The sequence below is a fragment of the Denticeps clupeoides genome, unplaced genomic scaffold (genome assembly GCF_900700375.1).
Source record: "Denticeps clupeoides unplaced genomic scaffold, fDenClu1.1, whole genome shotgun sequence".
Lineage (NCBI taxonomy): Eukaryota > Metazoa > Chordata > Actinopteri > Clupeiformes > Denticipitidae > Denticeps > Denticeps clupeoides.
The window spans coordinates 40,166-63,928 of record NW_021629852.1 but is presented as its reverse complement, the minus strand read 5'-3'; the positions used below and the strand labels follow the sequence as shown (position 1 = coordinate 63,928).

Here is a 23,763-nt window from a genome sequence, read left to right as displayed (position 1 = left end):
CCTTGGAAAAAGCTCTCTTCACACAGAACCTGTAAAATTAACCACACGTTCACCCACTACAGTCTACAAAACAGTCTGATTTATTAGGAAATCTGTGGAGGGCTAAAGTCAGCAGCATCTCCCGATTCAGGACGGGTCACGTCATCACGCCACCAACGGGTCTGAAGACGCTCCAGCATGGTTACAGTCTGGAGATGTTTCTGGACAGGCAGTGGTCATGTCTCCTCCTCGTTCATCATGTCCTCAAGTCCTTCGCTGAAGGATGAATGAAGATGTCCCAAAACAAGCCATAAGAAATGTGTGTGGCCTTCCTTTGGTGTGTGTGTGTGTGTGTGTGTGTGTGTGTGTGTGTGTTGCTCCAGTCTGGACCAAGTGAAAATAGAAACGTTCTTCGCTGGTATAAAAACGTACATCCTCCTCCACTCATCTGCCATGTTTTCTGTATTGTAGAGACAGGAAGTGGCCACTCAGCCCTCCTCATCCCTGGCCCATGAAGGACTGGTCTCAGTGGTCTTTCCATAGGGGGTTGTAGTAGACCCACCCCTCACCCTACAGAGGGACACAAAGACATCATCCACTGTGAGAAGTGCCCTCCAAATTAAACAGATGTGAAGATACAAATCTACAAATAAGACATGGGAAGTACAACATGCAGATATTTAAAACATTCCACATGTTCTCTTGCCTTCTCTCTACTCGTCAGTCAGATGTCATTTTGAACTGATGCTGTGTTCTGGGTGTGGCAGCAATGCACCTCTTGTTGAAGTATTTTGGTTTCCATGGCTGGTTGTTGGAGGACCCGCTGCTGCCTCTTCTCCTCTCTGACGCTCCTCCAGACGGTGCTTGTGTTCTGTTGCCGTGTCGATGTTGCCCTCCTTTAGTGCCATGGTAACGTGGTGCCACAGGCGTCTTAAAAAAAAACAGGCAAAATGTCTGCTTACAGACAGCTGGTACCCAGATACTGGTTCAAGTTCAAGTTCAAGTGAGCTTTATTGTCATTTCAGCTGCAAAACTGTTGAACAGCACACAGTGAAACGAAACCACGTTTCTCTAGAACCTGGTGGTACATGTACCATTCAAACTAGTTACATACTGACATAAAGTGCAACATTGACAATCTGGGCTACATAGCGCAAACATGTATTGGTACTAATAATCATGGTTCTGGTAATGGTGCTAGTTATAGTCATGCTTCAAATAATGGTACTAGTAATAGTCATGGTTCTGATAATGGTGCAAGTTATAGTTATGTCTCTAATAATGGTGTTGGTTATAGTTATGTTTATAATAATGGTGCTGGTAATGGTATAAGTAATAGTCATGGTTCTGATAATGGTGTTGGTTATAGTCACGGTTCTGATAATGTTACTGGCAATGGTTTTGTTAATAATCATGCTTCTGATAATGGTGCTAATAATGGTGCTGGTAATGGTAAGTGAAAATGAAGTGATTGTTATTGTGAAACACTGCAGCACAGCACACGGTGACACAATGAAATGTGTCCTCTGCTTTTAACCATCACCCTTGGTGAGCAGTGGGCAGCCATGACAGGTACTTTGCTCAGTGGCACCTCAGTGGCACCTTGGTGGTTTGGGATTCGAACCGGCTACCTTCTGATTACAGGGCCGCTTCCGTACCCACTAGGTGACCACTGCCCCTACTAGTACTGCCCTTACTGGTACTATTAATATTCATGGCTCTGATAATGGTGCTAATAATGGTACTAGTAATATTCAAGTTGCTGATAATGGTGCCTTTATAGTCATGTTTCTGATAATGGTGATGGTAATGGTACTAGTAATTATAATGGTTCTGGTAATGGTTCTGGTCATAGTCATGGCTCTGGTAATGGTGCAAATAATGGTACTAATAATTGTTATGGTTCTGATAATGATGCTTTTATAGTCACCTTTCTGATAATGGTGCTGCTAATATTACTAGTAATAGTCATGGTTCTGATAATGGTGCTAGTAATAAAAGTGAAAGTGAAGTGATTTACTTTGTGAAACACTCCAGCACAGCACACAACTAAATGGGTCCTCTGCTTTTAACTATCACTATAACAGGGGAGCAGTGCATGGGGCTGAAGCCTCAGTGGTAACTCGGCGGATCGGGATTCGAACGCGCAACCTTCTGATTACGGAGCCGCTTCCTTAACCGCTAAGCCACCACAGCCCCAATTCTGGTACTGGTAATGGTACTAATAATAGTCATGCTTCTGATATTCTGGGTATTGAAATGACGAACCAGACCTGGACTCGCTACGCCCCTGCTTCTCTACTGGGCGGAGCTTCTTCTTGATGATTGCCAGTCTGGTGGTGTCAATGACTTTGCTTTCTCCACTGCTGTAGGTAAACTCCAGCGTCCCATTCCACTCGCCCTGGACCTTACACACGATGGTGCTGGTAGGGTTGTGTTTGACCTCGGCGGTCACTCTGAATTTGTAAGAATTACAATGATTTACTCAGATAAAAACAATGTACATTTTGAACAAACCTTCTCACCTGTGGACCTTCCCTCCATAAAAGGGTTTGGTGTGGAACGTGACTGTGGCGGAGAACCCGCTCTTGGCACAGGTGATAGAGACTTTCCCCCCCAGCTCCACCCAGGGCACGGTCAGGATGGAGCGAGCGTAGGCACATGGCAGTGTGAACACATACTCCTCTTCATGTTCCAGCAGACAAAGAACTCCTGATGCACACACACCATTCATTAGGATCCATTTTAAATGTACAGTCAAACTCATTCATTTATATTTCCAGCTTTTACCGGACAGCCTTATCCTGAGTGTCCCCATGCAGAGGATCTTGCTCAGGGACACAAGGGTAGTAAGTGGGGTTTGTGGTTTTCTGGTTTATATAATAGTCTACTACCACCCCTTAACACATGACCCATGGCCCACAGCATGTTAGCTACTGATGGACAGCATAGCGGGTAGTTCCTCAGTGTGGTGTGGAACCTGCCAATGCTGGAGCCTGGTGATGGAGGCTAAATAAGGATGGGCAGAATCTGTAGTGAGATGTTTGCCTCTGGGGTTTATTGAAAATAATAATTGATTTTAAAGACCAATGGAGACCCATGACTTATAGGTCACCATGCCCTCGAGGGCTGGATGTAACATAATTTCCCCCCAGTGCACAGGAATTGGGTCCATGATCGATAATCTGGCTGCTGCCCAAAGTCATCTGGATGATTGTTCTGGATGGTGCACCATCGACCATGAGCAGACCTGCCATCTGCTATCGACATCATCAACTCCATCCTGAACCACAATACACAGTCACAACTTCAACAATCAACAATCAATCCACAGAACCTTTACCATCTCCATCATAAACTACAGCTAACATCTCATCAGCTTCAGCTGGTATTTACCCCGTCCTGGCAGTCCATTTCAGACCACATTCAGAGCTCCACCCACCTTCTCCTACCATTGACACTCCAACAGACATGCCCATGAACTTGCTCTTGGTCCACACATGGGCGTTCACACACATCCTCCGCTCCAGGCACTCGCAGTAGAAGGCTGAGACAGGTGGGTGGTGAGACACCTGCTCTGCCACGAAGCGGACGTGGTAGCTGCCAGCTCCCGCCTCAGCATGGCTTGGTCGTGGAGGGTCACAGTGCCCAGCCCCGAGGGCATGTCCATGAGTCCTGAGGGGCCACACCCGGTCCCGGGGCACCTCCCAGGAGCAGTGGAAGGTCTCGCCAAGGATGGGGTTGTAGGGTTTCTTGGCCACAGCGCCCTTGCGTCCCTCGTGGAAGGAGGTCAGGTAATACTCCACGAAACGCACCATGCGTTCCTCAGGTGAAGAACCCCACGTGATGGCGAGGAACATGTCCGGGTGTGCCATGAAGTTGGCGTACATCTCCAGCAGAGAACGCTTCTCGAGGATGAAGGTGGGGAGAACCACCTGAGAGGGACCAGAGAGACAAATGGCAGGTGAAATCCTATTTATTTTAGTTATAAATCACCTCTTTTCTAGCACCACCTACCAAACCTGCAGCATGTTTAATTTTTCCAGCTGCACAAATATTCTGACACGTTCACCTTGAAGGCTTCTTGAACTTGAATCCCTCACCCGTGTGAGGTCCATGCCGAGTTTCAGCTGAGACAGCAGGTGCAGGATGATGCTCCTCTGGTCGTCCAGAACGCCCAGGTCCTCCTCCTCATTGTCCTCCAGGTCGGTCACCTCCTCAGTGGGACTGAAGGAATCCATGCCTGGGTGCTGCACACAGAAAAACAGTATTTTATGGAGCAGGACTGTACCTCAGCAGGTTCCTGTCTAAACCGGTTTCAGCTTTTCACAAGATGCATTAAGATCAGGACCTCAGACGGGTTCATGGAAACAATGATTCATAAATGAACACGAGTGAGAATCAGGATCTGATCTGCATTTCTCGACATCACCTTCATACATCGGTCTGCAGAGATTCATACACAGAGAACCAAATCAAGATGAAATGTGAACCCGACAGAACCATCAGGAGAACAGAGAGAAGGATTCACCTATTTATTATTTAAAGACTAAGAGGATGCACACACATACACAAGTTGCAAGTTTCCCAAGCGTAGAGCTATAAATAGAGGACGTAGGACGTGTGTTTTGATGATGAACCACTGGGAGAGAAGAACACATGAGAAACACGGCGTGAGGAGAGGAGAGTTTTATAAATTCTGGATTGTTTCTCTGCAGAATGGCTGAAATATAAAGAGAAAAACTGCAGAAAAAGGACAAGATGGAAGTGTTCCACCTGCAGAAATTAGCCTTAGTTCAGCTGGAACACAAGCAGATCCCAAGAGTTGTGTCCTCACATTTCTTCAGTTTTATTTCTCTTCAGTTCTGTAGATTCCCTGATCCACCATCTCACTAACACTACTAAAAAAACACAACCAAGGAGGAATGTTCTGTTATTCTCAACTGAACCTTCTTCTGAACTAGACCAAGAAGCTGTGGTCTAGTTCGTCTTCTGACGTCCACATCACGCGGTGGAACCTGAACTGCTCTCTTCATCAGGATGGAAAACGGATAAAAATTACACACACACACCACACACACACACACACGAAATTCATCACCTAGATGACTTACTGCAGCTTCGCCAGTCACTGCACTCCTCTTAAAAAAAAAAAATCTACAGATCCTCAGCACACTTTGTAGGTGTGTGTGTGTGTGTGTGTGTGTGTCTGTGCCTCCTTCCTTTAGAGAGAGGAGGAGGACAGACTCCCAGTGATGCTCCGCCCAAATTCCCAGACTTTCCCATGTCACTGGCCCACCCTTCCTGATCACATGACCTGATGAATCAGTCTGCTTTGTTACTGGCAGGGTTTACCGCATCATTCCGGAACTCCCATTAGCCCCGCCTCCTCTCTAACATCCCACCTACACCTAAGAAACTGCGCTTTACAGTCATTTTGACAAGTTCTCTCTCCTCCACACTGATAACCCACCTATCCACATCAATTGGCGTCTACAGCCTGTATAAAGCTCCTGAGAAGTGGAGCTTCTGCTGGAGGAGGGTCTGTCAGGAATTCTTCATGGCTGTAATTTACAACACTAACCCAGACGGGTCCAGACGTCACCAGTCACATGACCACCACTAGAGAGTATCTCACTACTGCCTACCCAGAATGCACTAGTCTCACTTAGGAAAGTGATATTTCAGACAATGCAGCCTTCAGCAAAAACATGGCGACTGACACACACACAAATCTATGAGACAGATGTTGATAAATGATGTCATTATAGTAATTTCAACATAATTATTCTGTCGAGTTTTTACCTCAACAAAAACTAAAACCTCCATCTGGAGTCCTGACCACGTTCTGCTCCATCCCAGAACATCTATAAACCTGTAACTCGCATCTGCATGAGTTTAACCAGCAGGGGTGGCAGTGCTCCAAACACCAGGGCCGCAAAAATCAGGACCGAAACCCCTGGTCTGGCCTGTCAGAAGATGCGCAGAATGAAAGGTGGTGAAGGTGCGAGATGTAATTATGAGGGAACGAGGTTTAGCGTTTCTCTCTCCACCATCACCAGCAGCTGTCAGAGTACTGCCTTGACCCTGTCACTTGACCCTGTGTGTATACAGGGCGACTGTCCCTGTAACTACTGAATAAGATGCTGATTCTGGTTGGTAGATGCAGCTGACCTACAAAGCATCCAGCTGTAAGAAAAAGAATGTTTCCTGTCGTGGATGTGGGAATGTCTAGACGGCATCACTGATACCACGGGATCAGACCCAAGGCACAGAACCCACTGCCTGACCCACTTTCTCACAGCAAATTTCCGAAGAACAGGACGAGGAGACAACTTCTGCCGGTGGTTAGCAGAAACCTTCAAAGCAGTCACATGTCAACATGCTTTCAGAGAGATGCAACCAGCCAGCATCCAGACCTCTACAAATATCCTCACCCTGCATCCCACACAATAGGTCCTTTCAAAAAGAAACTCTACCAACAGTACAGTAAAAAAGTACATTATCCAAAAAAATATAAATATGAATGAGTGTATTAAAATATACAGTGGTGTGAAAAATCATTCACTTAAAAACACACTTGGTGCTTACTTGTGTTGTCTTTGACTAATACTTCACATTTTTTAAAGTGAATTGATTGTCACTTGTGATACACAGCAGCACAGCACACAGTGAAATTTGTCCTCTGCATTTAACCCATCACCCTGAGTGATCAGTGGGCAGCCATGACTGGCGCCCGGGGAGCAGTGTGTGGGGACGGTGCTCAGTGGCACCTCAGTGGCACCTTGGCGGATCGGGATTCGAACCAGAAACCTTCTGATTATGGGGCCGCTTCCTTAACCGCTAGGCCACCACTGCCCCGAGAAATTTGATGTTCTGAAACATTTAAATGTGTCTAACATGGAAATCAGAAAGGGGACAAACACTTTTTCACACCACTATATACATGTAAATTTCGATAAATAGAGAAATCGATGTATGTACAGGGAGTGCAGAATTATTAGGCAAATGAGTTTTGTCCACATCATCCTCTTCATCCATGTTCTCTTACTCCAAGCTGTATAGGCTCGAAAGCCTACTACCAATTGAGCATATTAGGTGATGTGCATCTCTGTAATGAGAAGGGGTGTGGTCTAATGACATCAACACCCTATATCAGGTGTGCATAATTATTAGGCAACTTCCTTTCCTTTGGCAAAATGGGTCAAAAGAAGGACTTGACAGGCTCAGAAAAGTCAAAAAATAGCGAGATATCTTGCAGAGGGATCCAGCACTCTTAAAATTGCAAAGCTTCTGAAGCGTGATCATCGAACAATCAAGCGTTTCATTCAAAATAGTCAACAGGGTCGCAAGAAGCGTGTGGAAAAACCAAGGCACAAAATAACTGCCCATGAACTGAGAAAAGTCAAACGTGCAGCTGCCAAGATGCCACTTGCCACAAGTTTGGCCATATTTCAGAGCTGCAACATCACTGGAGTGCCCAAAAGCACAAGGTGTGCAATACTCAGAGACATGGCCAAGGTAAGAAAGGCTGAAAGACGACCACCACTGAACAAGACACACAAGCTGAAACGTCAAGACTGGGCCAAGAAATATCTCAAGACTGATTTTTCTAAGGTTTTATGGACTGATGAAATGAGAGTGAGTCTTGATGGGCCAGATGGATGGATTGGTAAAGGGCAGAGAGCTCCATTCCGACTCAGACGCCAGCAAGGTGGAGGTGGAGTACTGGTTTGGGCTGGTATCATCAAAGATGAGCTTGTGGGGCCTTTTTGGGTTGAGGATGGAGTCAAGCTCAACTCCCAGTCCTACTGCCAGTTTCTGGAAGACACCTTCTTCAAGCAGTGGTACAGGAAGAAGTCTGTATCCTTCAAGAAAAACATGATTTTCATGCAGGACAATGCTCCATCACACGCGTCCAAGTACTCCACAGCGTGGCTGGCAAGAAAGGGTATAAAAGAAGAAAAACTAATGACATGGCCTCCTTGTTCACCTGATCTGAACCCCATTGAGAACCTGTGGTCCATCATCAAATGTGAGATTTACAAGGAGGGAAAACAGTACACCTCTCTGAACAGTGTCTGGGAGGCTGTGGTTGCTGCTACACGCAATGTTGATGGTGAACAGATCAAAACACTGACAGAATCCATGGATGGCAGGCTTTTGAGTGTCCTTGCAAAGAAAGGTGGCTATATTGGTCGCTGTTTTTTGGTTTTGAATGTCAGAAATGTATATTTGTGAATGTGGAGATGTTATATTGGTTTCACTGGTAAAAATAAATAACTGAAATGGGTATATATTTGTTTTTTGTTAAGTTGCCTAATAATTATGCACAGTAATAGTCACCTGCACACACAGATATCCCCCTAAAATAGCTAAAAATAAAAACAAACTAAAAACTACTTCCAAAAACATTCAGCTTTGATATTAATGAATTTTTTGGGTTCATTAAGAACATGGTTGTTCAATAATAAAATTATTCCTCAAAAATACAACTTGCCTAATAATTCTGCACTCCCTTTACACATGTGTGTGTGTTGTAGTCCATGTCTTTGTGTGGTCAGCTGCAAGAACTTTGTTGTAAGTTCTAAAAGTCTAGTTCTAACTGCTTCTGCCACATCACCATGACATCTAGAACATTAGAACTCGACCAGACACGACCGTGTAAGTTCAAGAGGACCCAGGCCTGAGTGTTTCTGGCAGGTTTTGCACGCCTGGTCACCTCTTCACCTCGTATCCAGTCCCTCTGCTGTATTTCTAGCTGCATCCTCTATATTCATCTCCCTTTCCCACTGACCTCAGTGTTCTGGGAGAAATCCTTCTTCCTGAGGCAAGGAGACGGTTCATCTGAAGGCAGGGGCATCACAGCGCCGTTCTTCAACTTTCCCACTGAAGGGGACTTTGGCATGGTCCACACTGGAGCAGCATCTAAAACAGCACAGGGCAGAAGGACTTTCAGAGTCTCTCAACCTGCGGGGTCTACGCCCTAACATTGGGTTGAATTATCAAATGAGGGAATTTATATGAGGTATTAGTTTAGATTTGTGTTGATAACTCCTGTTTTAGAGGATGCAGACATTCAGAGTCTGCAGAACCCACACTCATCACTGCCATGCAGGTAGGAGCTCCAAACAGGGCCATTAACGGAATTAAAATGTCCACAATTTGATGAATTGTGCAAAAAAAAAAAAAAAAACTCCATCATTACGAGGAAGGAAACGAGATTCCACAGCTTCATCAAAGATGCCATTCCATATTAAATTCCAAGGGGAGAGTACTGGATGGTGAAGCTGATAGAGGAGACTTTTCTCCATCGCTGCATTTTTTTTAAGCTTGACGTTTATCAGACGTTCTTCTGAACTATGATCAGTCTGAAATGGTCAGCACACACCGGTTTTAATGCCTCTTGAGTTCTGCCTGAGTGGACTGGACATCTGCCAGATGAAGCTCCTGACCAGCCAAAGCTGAATCTCCCGGATCAACCACGCCCCACTTCTTCATGCAGGAGTGCAGGTCATGGTCATCAACAACTCAACATGGAGGCGATGCACGTTCATGCAAACATTTAAAATGCCTGCGGCTGAGAGCTAAACATCTGAAGTTCCCTCTGGCGGCCCATGCAGCTACAGGAGTTTACGGGGCTGAGAGGGGGGCGTGGCTGTGTGAGGAAGGAGATGTTCACCTCGGGTTCGAGGTTGCCTTTAAACTGAAATGGACGTGTTTCAGCAGCAGGTGGTGCTCTGAGCCACTTTCAGTGCATGAACCGGTAAAACCCAGAGTCATTTTGTTCGGAGAAGATGAGCAGCAACTGGTGAACACTCCAGATAAGCACCTCTCCAGCGGAATGGAGTCGTCGTGTCCCTGCATCTGTCCCAACTACAAGAAGCAGGGCGTACAACTCAGAAGACAACGGTCTCATGGTTCATATATGTGTTTCTTGGTTGGGTCCATTTCTCCACCCCTGCCAACAAACAGCCTGAATCCACCACTGCCAGTACCGGTCCAGCTCTCTGGAGATAGAAGCCATCTAGAACATCGCAGCAGACAGCAGCTTACTTGTTTACAGATCGTTCATTTTCAGGCAAGAAACATTCACATACCCTTCGGCCTGGAGGCGCCAGGTTTCATTCAGGCGGCAGTGATGGAACTTCCAGAAAACGTCCACATTGCAGGGCAGGTTCCTTCACCAGGCTTTAAGGTTCCATAAGGTTGGCCAGACTGGATGTCCAACCACCTCCACCTTGAGTTTTACTGATCTAGAACCTTACTTTCTAGTTACATTACTGGTGCTTCAGACTGGTGCCTGATCTTTAACAAATTCTCTGCGGGTTCCTTGTTTCCAGCCGGTTTCAGTTCCCACAACTGATCTAGAACAGGCCCTCTCTACCTAAACACTATTCTTCATACCTTTCTTATTACAGGGCATCTAATATGTTCTTATATTCATCTCCACCAACACAGAACCAGAACGGAACCTGTGCTTTTCCCGAGTAGGGTGTGTTCCTAGGGAATGTTATCTGTCATAAAACACGAGTCGACAAAATACCAACAGTCAAGCCAGCATTTACATCCCTGTCTCCAACTGTCCTTCGTATGTCCCCCTCAAAAATATAATATAATAAAAATATTAATATTGTAGAACACAACCAGGGAAAAACAGGGACAACTCCAGAACACTTCCGGTTCACCCCAGAAGTCCAACCCCCAAAGACATTGTATCTGGTCACAGTATGTCTGGTCCTTTACAGGGCAGTTGTTTGCCTAGCGGGTAAAAAGCCGACCGTTATCAGAAGGTTGCCGGTTTCAAATCCTGAACTGCCAGGGTGCCACTGAGGGTGCCACTGAGTAAAGCACATCCCCACACACTGCTCCCCGGGCGCCTGTCATGGCTGCCAACTGCTCACTAAGGTGATGATTAAATGCAGAGGACACATTTCACCATTTCACTGTGTGCTCTGCTGCAGTGTTTCACAATGACAATCACGTTAAGTTTCCCCTGTCGGGTGGATCGCGGAGGGTGGCAGGTTGAAATGAAGTGATTGTCGTTGTAATACACAGCACAGCACACGGTGCACAGAAGGAAATATGTCCTCTGCTTTTAACCATCACCCTTGGTGAGCAATGGGCAGCCATGAAAGGTTCGGTTCCGAGCAAGGCAGGGTTCAGCTGTACCTGTCACCACTACAGCTATAGGTGCATATTATTGGGAGATCAAACATCCTCTTCTGAGACCTGTAATTTCGGGCTTTTGTAACACGCCATGCGCGTCCTACACTTCCACTCATGTTAGTGGATCGGTTCCCTTCCCCTTCTACAAATCCACTCAGCTGGTTTAATAAAAAAAACATGACTTGATGCAAACATGACCGCAAACCAACTTTTCTGTTAATGCCCAAGTGCTGTTCAAAGCTGGTGGAGCAGTGGGTGGGTTCTTAAGGTTCTAATACCGGGGTTAGAGAAGTGGTGTCAGGGTCCAGCCACACACACACAGATGCAGCTAAACGTCGTTGTTTGGAATTATTTATTGGATCTGGCTTGTTTTTATTACAAGGCTGTAGGCACCTCTGGAGATCTTTGGCATCTCGTGGTGGAAACAGTGGAACAAGTGCATAGGAGAGTTAAGAATTCAGTTTGTCCCCCTCACTCACACACACACACACCCCGCCTGCCCCTTATTGTTGTAAACAGAACCATCAGCAGCAGATGGATGACTGGAGAACTGAAACACAGAATAAGATGAACAAACAGAGAAGACACACATGCACCTTCAGCAGCATTACTGCACATGTTCAGCTGAAAGGACTCACTGGACGTGCCACTGGGGCCGGAGGTCTGCTGGAGGATGCTCAGGCACTCGCCCAGGCAGCTGAGGGTGGCGGCTGAGGTGGCCTTCAGCAGCAGGAGGTCCTGGTCCAGGCAGGAGACAGGGCCCTTTGTGGGAAGGGACTCAATGGAGTGAATGAGGCTCTTCTGCTGCACCTCCACCTGGTTCATCATCTGTTGGCAGGAGTAAGATCATGTCAGTTGATGAGTGGTGATATCTCAATAACATATTATGAATATTCATGTTCTTTCAGTTCATTAATCTCTTGGTGAAATTTATCTGTCACTTTTTATTCAATCTAAAAGCCACCCGTCATATTTTACTGTTTGGGTACTGAACGGAAAAGGCTTTCCTCTGCTTTCTGGAATGAAGGGAATCGTGTTTCAGCAGTCAGCAGGAGAACCAGACAGTGAATGATGAAGGTGCTGACCGTGATAAATGAGTCCCGTAAATCTGCTCGTCCCTCACTTACTCTCCTCGTGTGTAAATTCTCGTTGTCGTGGAGTAACATACCACCAATGGAGGAAAACCTGGTCCATCTGAGTTTTACATTTTATTAGCCTTTGAAATTCAGACTGATTTTTTTATATATATTTGTATTGAGACAAAACAATGAATATATATTTTTTTATTTATTGACATTGAAAAACATTAAATAAAAAAAAAAACAATCTTTAAAATTCAAAGGTAATAAAATTTTCAAAAATTAGATGTTACTGGTTTTCTTCCATACACACACACACACACACACACACACACACACCAGAAAAAGCAGCATGGTAATGCTGCTCATTAGCTGAAGATGCTGGTCTGATGATAAGAATAAACTGGTTTCATGATTCTTCACAGAGAGTTTTTAGCTCAGACCACAGTGACCTCTGGTCCACAGACATCATTCCAGCTATTTATACTGAACTCACCAATGTTTTTCATAAGATCTTCTGGAACCTTCCACTTAGGGTGGAAATACGGTGGAGAGCAAGGTAAATTCTAAACAGCAGAGAGGTGCCAACAAAAGTACCAGCCTCTGTTCTTCACCCACGAGCGAGGACAAAGGTGACCAAGAACATGTCCTTCTGAGTCATTTGTTTAATAGATGAAGAGACAGATTTCTGCCCTGTGACTGTCAGCTCGAGGGTTTTTACAGAAATTCAAGATACACATTTCAGACAAGAACCAAAGAAGAAGATCTCATCCACTACAGCGGAAACAAGAGCATCCATTATTCCTCACCTTGCAATTCCAGATCCTTCCTGGATTTTACATCCTGTTTACTGGTGTGTAATGTTACTGAAGTTCAGCCTTGGTGCAGAATTACAGCCACTTTGCTCCAGTCCCACAATGAGATTTCCCCAGGACACACCATTTTCCGTGTCTGTAGCTTTAAATGCTGATGAGGAGGAGAGAGGCGGGACAAGGAGGAGAGTGGCCTATAGAAGTTAGCCGGCATTCACGTCATCAACACCATTCACCAATGATAATGCTTGGCACAGACAGGAAGTCACATCGCGTTTTTCCAGAAAGAAATAAAATGAACCCACTGGTTCTGTCTCACATGTCTCAAAAATACATTTGTGCTCATTTTCACACCCAATCACCAATCAACTGCAATGCTTCGCATGTTTGGAAGCCATGAAGGTCAGTGGAGTTACTTTTTCAGAAGAGGGTTGGGAAATTCCCTGGGTGGACAAAGCATGAAAACGAGAGGGTAACATTTCCCCTTATGAAGACATAAGGGGACAAATTCCAGACAAATTCCAGTCTGTGCTGCTGCTCTCTGAACGGTGAAGCAGAATGACCAAAACACTCTTTACACCTACTGCCATTTCTAGCCACTGCAGGACCATAGACAGGCCTGGGGAACTCAGTATTAATGTTTAATAATCTCATAAAGTCAAGATTTCATAATAAGGGACATTTAACTAATCGCCCTTGGTGAATAGTGAGCAGCCATCAAAGGCGCCCAGGGAGCTGTGTGTGGGGACGGTACACCTTGATCTAGACCTCAATGCCACCTTGAACCCGCAACCTTCCCATTACAAGGCGCTTCTTTAACTGCTAGGCAACCACAGCTCCACGGCGATGGTGTAACACAATGAAACTCTGAGATGGACAGGAGGAGATGAATATAAGGACTGACCTCCTTGACCTCCAGCAGTCTGGTGGGGTACTGGCTCTTGGCACGGCGAGCAGCGGCAGGCGACTTGTGGTGCGTTATGGTGACAATGTTGCTGGGAGCCACGCTGTGGCTGAGGTGCCGTTGGGCGCTGGGTGAGGAAGAGGACGGTGGCAGGTGAGGAAGGAGCGAGAAGCTACGTGTCCGGTCTGAGGAACCCTGAGTGTGAAAAATTTGAGATATTTTCATCAGATTTCAGTCATTGCTGCTTGCTGTATCAATCGGAGGACAGCCCAGAAACACATGACCACTGAAGAGCATCAGATCCATCAAGCTAACAAACATCGTCGTTTCCAGCATCACCTCCAACAAATTATCTGGAGCGTCTGAGGAACACCTTCACATGCTTCATTGACATCTATATTATCTATTTATGCGTTCATATAATTTTTATCAACTCTAAAGTGAAGCTCAAACAGTTGGAGCTTTTCTCACAGCAGCGGTACCGCCCATTCATCACCCAACAACCTTGTATGTACAGTACAGAAGGTCAGATAAAGGACATGGCAGAATGTCTGGGTTCCAGCGGGATGAGGAAACACTGAGGAGAGCTGAGGAGAAGGAAAGAGGTGTAGATCTGAGATTGGAGAACATTGGAAGGTGGAGAAATGAGGTCAGGAGACGTCACTGACCCACTATCACAGCGCATAACCTCAAGCGTTGCCGCATTTTTCAAACAAGCAGAACCCACAACCCGGATAATGAAGGAGGGAGACGCAGTGTGTGTTCAGCGTAGGCTGATTCAGCCTCACACACACACGCACACACACACACACAGGACGTGGGTGGTATAGGCTGTGTGCAGATTGTGAGCTGAACTGCCAGGTCTACCGCCTGCTGAGCAATACACACACACACACATACACACAAGGCTCTGGTTTTGGATCTGGTACAGCTCCTCCATATGTGTGTGTGTGTGTGTGTGTGTGTGCGTGTTTCTTGGTAGAACTGGTCCTGGATCAGGCAGAATTCTGAGAAGACTAAATGGAACAGTCTGGAGAGGGGAAAGCCCAGTTGAGTGTGAAGGTGCTTCTGAGACCCACCTGTCCCTCCTGCCCAGCCCCGGTTGTCTTCTCCACACACAGATGTTCATCAGAGTACTTCAGCTTCCGCATCTGTAACAGAGGAACAGATCAGAACCCACGACTGGTGCAGCCAGAACCAGCCAATTTCTAGACATTATTCAGAACTACCCTGAATCACCAATCCACTGGCATCCTGAAGGTACGATTTCCACTCCAGCTCCAAGTGGACTTTCTCTTAGCCTACTGAATAAGGACATTCCAGCAGGAAGTCCTACATGACTGGTTCATTTTCATCACTGGCAATATTAAAGGCACAATATTTACACAGGTTCCTACACACAAAACAACGATCTCCTCAGCTTTAGGTCATTCCAACTCACTGCAATTCATCTGATTCAGACAAATGGATGGAAGGATAGATGGATGGATGGACCAGATGTATTTTACCATGAATGAGGAGATGCAGGCTCTTAAAATAACTGCATTAGTTCTGGAGTGAAGAGGACACGGCGTAATTTTAACCACACCCGTGACCTTTTGTGCACCAGACGTTTCCAGCAGGAAGCAGACATGGTGATAAACACCATCACAGACTCACATTTAGAGACTGAAACTGTACAAACAAAGAGTAGTGAAGCAGAAACAGAGCGGCATTGATTACAGATCTTCAAAATTACCCATCACAGTGAAAAACATCACGCCCAGGAGACAGATCTCTTCTTACACAGCGTGACTTCTCCAGACACCAAGGATCTGGGAGACTAATGAGACACGACTGGGTGGAAGTGACAGCAGGGGACGAGCAGAACACATCAAACAGAATGTGGGACACTCCACTGGAATCCTGACCCCAGGAGGTGGAGGAAGAAGATCCAGAGATGTTGTGCCACTGATATCCAGCTCTGTTGTCCAGATACAAGCACCAACATTTCCTTCATTTAGCAGAAGCTGTTCTCCAAAGTGACTTACAAAAGAGGAATAAGATACAAGCTTCTGGATGGTGGATACATGAAGGTGATACTGAGTCTGGAGATACTGGCCAAAGGAGGTTTTAAAAAAGCATGTAAAGAATGTTAGGGTGATCCTGGAAGGATCTATGAGATGATGGAACAGCTCACCATCAGAGACCTGCAGACAAGAACATCATAGACTGACATCCCATTGTATGTTGGACTGCAAGCTGAGGTTCAATGGTGACAGGTCCCTCATGGTGAGGTGCTCCATCATCTCCAAGATCCTTCCAGCTCTACAAATACTTCTTAAATTTATCTAAAGGTTTTTCTTGCAGCCACCCTCTTATCCACCATCCTCAATGCTTCTGAGTTAGTGAGTGTCACCAAAGGCACCTGAAGGTTCTCCAACAAATGAAGAAAAGTTGAATTACCACCTGAGGAATAAGCTGGAGGCTGGATGACTGATCTACTCCCATCAGAGCTTCTGCTGCCCAGCACAACACCTGAGTAAAGGGGCTTAAATGAAGCCAGGGATGAGCAGCTCTCCTTCGGCTGGCTCGGTCTGGAGGGTATGTTTGTTCAGCTTCAGTCCTTCCATCTCTCCCAAAGTGAGAGCCTCTACCTTATCACACATATCTCCAGAAGAGCCCATTCTGGAGGCCACTTCACACTCTCCACACTTGATTCCAGGCCTTATCCCATCAGACCGAGATTCCAAAATAAGGTCTCTAACGTTCTTTATAATTGGCCAACACTGTCTCCACAGACTTCGGTTCTCATAATGTTCCTTCTTTCCAGGGAGAACTTTTATCACACTTTCCCATATTCTGCTGTTTTAGCTCAACAGTTTGCTGATTGCTATCCTTCATGCAGAGTTGATGTCAGGCTGTATAAATCCTATTATGATGCTGCTTACTATCTGCATATGAACATATATCAAATATATGATATCCTCTGTATCTCCATCCACAGTTCCACTACACCATTCACCAGTGGTCAACTTCACCACTAAACCACCTCCAGACTACAGAAAGTGACAAAAGCCGACCCAGATTCCCAGCCAGTCACAGCGCAGTGGGGGATAGGATGTCACCTGACGGGTCACAGCACTGATGCAGATGTTGGCGGAGGGGCTGCCACACCCACCTTGGCGCCGCTGTCGGAGTGGCGCCGGGCACAGGCCTGCAGGTGGCTCATCCAGCGCTGCTGCTGCTTGCCGTTGGCTGCTGCAGGGAGGGGGGGATTTATTACAAATATCAGTTCATCAGCACTAACACTGAATTATGAACATTGACATCATAGAAATAATTATATATAATATTACATAAATATACAGCTAATTTCGAATATTACAGACATCGACTTCTGAGCAAATTCGGGAGGGAGCTGCAGGTCGTCACCGGGACAACAGGAAGTCATCATCGATTAACAGGACAAGGACGCATTGTCTCTCAAACACACACACCTGAGAAGTCCAGTGGACAGCAGGCTCTTCCACTGACCTACTTCTCCTGCATCCCCTCACCAATGTAAACCGAGCAGACACTTCCTGTCTGAAGGCAGTCTGTGTGTGCGTGTTTGTGTGTGTCTGTGTGTGTGTGTGTGTGTGTGTGTGTATGTGTGTGTGAATCTTTATTGCCTGCCTGAATGCAGTTATTGGAAAATCTATGTCAGAATTAATATAACGACTTGACCTGTAATTGATGGGGGCGACGCCCACCTGACCACCAGACTGGCATCACATGACCCACACAGATCTTAAACACACACACACACAGCCCTCCCAGCTCTTCTCTTCAGAACCTGACTACAGAGAACTTCCTGCTTCCCTACGTGCTGGATCTGGATTAACACGGTCAAGGTTACGGTTCTCTCCTGGTCTCTGGCAAGAAGACAAGTACACTAAGAAAACCATGGCAACTACCCAAAAGCTGCAGCTTCAGACCTCAAATGTCCAATCAGACCGAACCTTCTGAAACTAAGCAGTCCAGGCTGGCCACTCAGGCCCAGATAATGACACCAAAAGAGGTGACATGGTTGCTCTTCACCTTGCTTCTGGTCCACATTACCAGAAACTGATACCTGGAACGGACCCTCACACAATCATCAACATCATCACCATCCTCCTCCTGACTGACAACAGACGTCAGGGTGGCCTTCTACCTCGCAGCTTGAAGATCTCCCCGCTGGCCGAATGAACGATGAACATGTGTGGAGCCTCGTCACTCGGGGTCACCGACGCACCAATCAGGGGGAAGGAACCACGGGGCTTCAGGTTTTTGCCCTGCTCGCTGACGAAATACTGCAGACGTCCCAGATCTGGCTCTAGAACAAAGTACCTTGTAGGAGAAAAAAAAAGAGAGGAACAGAGGGGAAGAAAAGCTGTAAATGGTGTCATTATCTGCAGTTTTCATCACAATTCTTCCTTTTTGTCAAACACATAGCAAGCAGGTCAACAGCTGAAAACAGTAAAAATACTTCATTCGTGACGGAGGAAAACATAAATTACTAAAGGAATTCAAGCAAGGAGGTGAGAGGACAGGAGAGCTGCAGGATGAAAAGCTCTCAGCTGATATCCACACCTTCCCACAGACTGGAGATGTAACCAGCATCGTATCGTACAGAAGACTTGTTCCCGCCATCAGTAACGGTTCTCTATTGATGAGATAAAAATGGTTTGGTAGACATGGAAGTTAACCCAGGACAACAGGTCACTGTCCGAAATACAGGACAAGCAAGCGAGCATCTGAGCAAACAACCAGACAAGGGGAGACGTTCCATCGACCAGGCCGGAGAAGAAGCTGCAGGTCAATACCAGCCTTCGCAGACAGACAATCACAACTAGCACAAGACAAAGCCTGTTCCACGTTCCGTCATCTTCTCCTGGTCCCGCCTGGCTTTCACCACCCAGACCAGCTTCTCACTCACACTCACCTTCATACTGGAACGTTCTGTCTCCGGTTGTCAACCTTCTACAAGCTCCTCTACAGGAGGTGAAATGAGTTCCCCCAAAGCATGAGAATATGAACAAAGCCACGGCGGAATAATAATAATAATCCAATAAACCGTCTGACATTCTCAAACCTGGGGCGCCATGAAGCCACTTTCCTCATAAGATCTATTTTTAATATTTATTACGTCCTTGGGCCAAAACTGCTAGAGAACCATTAACGTATAAGAGCATCCTTTATTAGATCCAGAGTTTATCTGGGGTCTCAAAGCACAAGAGATGCCGATGAACCAGAGGCGAGTGAGAACAAACCATGATGCAACCCTGGAGAGATCAGCTTTATTTCATTTGTGCTACCTAATGGTGGGACATGTCTTCAAAGACAGGATGCAGCAGTCCAGTAAACAAGCTCGGAACTGTAGCTATGATTGAAACACCCGCTTTTGTTTGGACACGTGACCCCAGGGGTCATTTATCTGAGCAAGCTTCGCATCTCACCACTGGTTCCATCCTGACTAAGCGTGAAATTTAACTCAAAACAGCCCATCATGGGCATGAAAGACAATTACAGAGACATGCACCAGCTGTAGCAGTGTGTGTGTGTGTGTGTGTGTGTGTGTGTGTGTGTGTGTGTGTGTGTGTGATGCTATATTCAGGCTTCTCCCATCACTATGGTAACATTGCAGGGAAATGTTTAAGCGTAGATGCCACAGCAACCTGATGGATCAGACCAGAGAAGAAACCCACCCTGGTTCCCACCTGCAGGAATCCGTACGAAAAGAACCGTCACTGCCCACATATTTCCACACGTCCTTCCACAAATCATGCACTCATTCAATAGCCTTGTTAGTTTAGAGATCAAGCAGTGTTGCCAGATCAGAACGGGGCTCAATACCACAATACACCCAATCTGGCAACACTGAGTGAAGGATCGTGTCTCCTCCCTCCCTCCTGCATTCCCTGTCTTTTCATCTCAGTAACATGCCTACTACCAAACCAAGCACTGTCACAATGTCATCACAAAGACAGAAATCCAAGAACATACACACACACTTAACAATGTGGTTTGAACGGGTTCATGAGGCTCCATGCTTGTCTGAGTGAATTTTTTTTATTTGATTCTGGTGACATCTCGGAAAGAGGACAGGATTCCTTGCCTAACTGCCTCCTGCAGCCATGGCAGAGCTCCAGTTCACCCAACCAGAACACATTTCTGCTTCCAGATACTGGCGCCCTGCTGCTGGCCTTTCAAACAGGCCTGGTACAGGTGACGGGAATTCACATGAGACAAAAGAGGACACAGATGGATGTCCTACAAGAGACCAATATCAAACACACACACAAATGCAGCATGCAAATAATAAGAAACACGCACTACAATTAGAAAAAAAACAGAACCTTCTATTAATGCATCATCTGATACTGGCCTACAAGTCTGCACCAACTCACTCTCACTCATTAACCTGGACTCCTCCTACCACCTGAGCCCCGCCCACCCAATCCATACAATCCCATAGAACTACTGTTCTGTATCAACTCACTAAAACTCCTCCCACTAACCTGGACTCCTACCACCTGAGCCCCGCCCACCCATTCCGCACAACCTCCAGAACTACTCTATGCAGTTCACTCGGGCTCCTCCCATCAACCTGGACTCCTCCCACCACATGAGCCTTGCACACCCAATCCATACCTCATTTTCTACACAATTCAACGGATCCACATAATTCAGAGTTAAAATGTACATTCTTGAACATGGCAGCATTAGTCCTCCAGTCTGATGTTCAGAGCAGCTGCTTTAAATATAAAAAAACATGAGCATATCAGAGGCTGTCCACCCACATTCAAAGTTCATCTAAACATCTAATCAGAGGAGCAAGACCACATCACCAGATAATGTTCCGCTCCAGTTCTGCATGTCTGGTCCAGCATGTTCTCTAGACGACCTGTTGTGTTCAGTTTACTGGGTTCTCGCTGCAGAAAAATTCAACGTTCAACGGAACTTCATTTCCATGAACTAAGTAAAACGTCATTAGAACAGGACAGTACTGCTGTGACCCGCCTCATCTTCACCTGTTCTGCCAGCCCTGCAGGAGGTTGGTGTATTTGCTCAGAACTCCTTCCAGCGGGCGCCCGAGGGAGGCCGAGCCGCTCCTCCCGACCTTCCTGGCCGCGCTGCCCCTCTCGGGATGCGGCGGCGGCGGCGTCTCCATGCTCGCGGTGTCGCCGCTTTACGCCCGACGCGGTGACATGTCGCGCTCTGCCCCGCGTCCCGCCCCGGGCCGAGTCATGTCCCCGCTGCCGGAGCTGCGGCTGTGGCTCCGCGTCCCGTTCAGCGGTTTTTCCGCTGGACGTCGCAGCAACGCAGACCCTCCCTCCCAGCGCCGGGTTGCCAGATCTGCGACAGCAAGTCCCCGCAACCAGATGTTCGCTCATTCAACCGCAGACCGACCCCGCGCTTCAGCACGTATACACAGCACGCCAAATAATCTTTAAAACAAAACGCTCATCACAAAAGGCAACATGGTCGTGATGTACCTTCTCTAAACAGCGGCACATAGTGTACAGGTCTTTGGACAGTGAGAGCATGTCAACTCCACACACCAACCAAGTCGGTTCCCGGATTCAAACTTACAAACATCAATAACCACCTTCAGTCCACCACCTGACCATTTTCATTAAGATATGCCTGAAAGTAAAATAAAATATTATTTAGAAAGTATTGAAATTAGGAACCGCAACACGTGTCCGTTGAAGGACCGACCTGGCAACCCCGCCGCAAGCCCGGTTTTAGAGTCCAGTCCACGGCCGGACCGGTCCACAGAAGCAGACTTTAAAATGTCCGAGACGTTTTAATCTCATGTGCAGGAGACAAAACTGCGTTTTCTTACTTTGCAGTCAAACTAGATAAGACCCTATATGGTGATTTTTTTATTCAATCTTATTACTGAACGCAATGTTAGGGACCGTTAGAAAAGTCACGCATGTTTTCTAGGACCAAACCTACCCGGAGACCTTCCAACCATAAATGGTTTAATGTATGAAATGCACGATGCTATTTAGAAGTAAAAAGCTCTTTAAATACAGATTTATTCAAACCACTGGGTATAGCCTTGCTTCATGGCAGCATGGCGTGAATTACGTTAGCGGGAGGTGTGGATGCATTGGTGGAACTGCATGAGAGAGTTACTCCACGGTGGAGAAGGACCTTCAGGGTCAGTCCTCCACTTTTCTGCAGCCTGTTCTTCTCATCCTTCTGCCATAATAAATCAGCTTTGTTGCCCTGTGACTTGCCTGACAGGGGAACCAATTAAGTGTTTGGAAGGGATTTCTATTGTTTTATAATAGAGTCATTATAAGATTCCCTGGTTTCTGGCTGAAACAGCCATGTGGGTAAAATCAGAGAGCTGCTCATTAAAATGCAGCATCTTCACAGCAGGTTTTGAAAAATAATGAAGAATCTGTGTTTGCAGATAGGAAATATCATGTTTATTGTCTAGTATGATCATTATCACTTTCGCCAGTTTTAGTCAGTAGTGCTAGAAGAAATGGGTGTCGGTCTCTTCCAACTCTGTGAAATAAGTAAAGGAAAAATCTACATATTGAGAAAAATATTGCATTACTGTCTCTTTTTCTTTTTACACACCATGTCACTGTTTCGCAAGAAGACAGAAATTCTGCTATAAATACTTTAGGTAAATCAATTTTTGAGGGTTTTCTACTGTTATCAAAATGAAGTTCTATTATAAAATGTCCCCAGCAATGAATGTTGGAACACGCTAGTGTTCATTCTGTGCTTGTGTTGAAACCGAGGACTAATTATTCCGTGTATTAATGTCACAGCGGCTTCATATTGTGCAAAACCGTACATCATTACATCATTCTTCCCCCCCAAACACAAGTGATTCTGCTAATGCAGGGCTTATCGCCTGGCCCTGCCGCTGAGGGGGGTCTGGGGTGGATGTGGGTGGATGTGTGCAGGTCTGGAGCACACACACAACATAATCAATACAATCAGCGGCAACAGTGCACTGTCAAAACCTGTGGAGTTACAAAGCTGAAATGGACCAAACAGCCAAACTGTCACACCTGCAGCATTGCAGCTCTGCTTTACGCAATTTCCTTCTGGATTAATAAGGTTTTCTGATTCTGATTTATGTACACTTGTGGTTTTGTTTCTATAATTTTCTGTATATAAGCTATTGGACTATATTGTATATTGTTGTTGTTTTAGAGACGCCGTCGACCGGAATGTATGTGTATGGCCCATAAACGCGATTCTGTTTCTGAAATGTGAAGTACGTTTAGATAATATCAGTTGTATCGTAATGCAGATTGTGCATTATGATGAGTAGCCATGAGGAGATGTTTGTTGAATGTCAGTCATCAGTTAATCCTTCAGGAACATGACTGATGTTTTATTTATTTATGCAGATTTATGATCCTGTGTGCAGCATGGACGGTGATTTCGCGGTTTATAAGTCTCTCAGAAGAAGGTAACACTCCAACAATGATCCTCCTATAAAAAACTGCATTTAGGTTTTACATTTATGGCATTTGATGCCCTTATCTAGAGCGACTTACAACGTGCTTTCATGTTACCATCAGTGAAGTAATCTGTTCTGGTTGACTAGAACTCAAACCATGAATACAATTATTTTATTAACTCTGTTGTCTTTACAAAAGTCAGACTAGTTAGTCTGAGTATTCTCTAAAGAGGAAGGTCTTAAGCTTCTGTTTGAAAATATTCAGTGGTAGAGTGCCAGGTATAATACGGCCTCTGAGGTAGGATGATGAAACCCCATGTTTGGCTTTGGAGTCTCCCATACACTGCAATCTACAGCACGAAGAGTGAA

At 45.9% G+C, this 23,763-nt stretch overlaps 1 protein-coding gene across 1 annotated transcript; it reads right to left on the bottom strand.

The window, feature by feature from the left end:
* Positions 1-467: 467 nt before the first annotated feature.
* On the bottom strand, positions 468-21,267 carry LOC114776045 (oxysterol-binding protein-related protein 10-like). The gene is given in 14 exon segments (XM_028966646.1): positions 468-549; positions 755-807; positions 810-909; positions 2,253-2,435; positions 2,505-2,691; positions 3,422-3,914; positions 4,083-4,229; positions 8,777-8,907; positions 11,787-11,976; positions 13,944-14,138; positions 15,023-15,094; positions 17,104-17,183; positions 18,121-18,296; positions 20,981-21,267. Coding segments are annotated over 14 exon segments (2,229 nt in total). The 5' UTR covers positions 21,121-21,267.
* Positions 21,268-23,763: the final 2,496 nt, after the last annotated feature.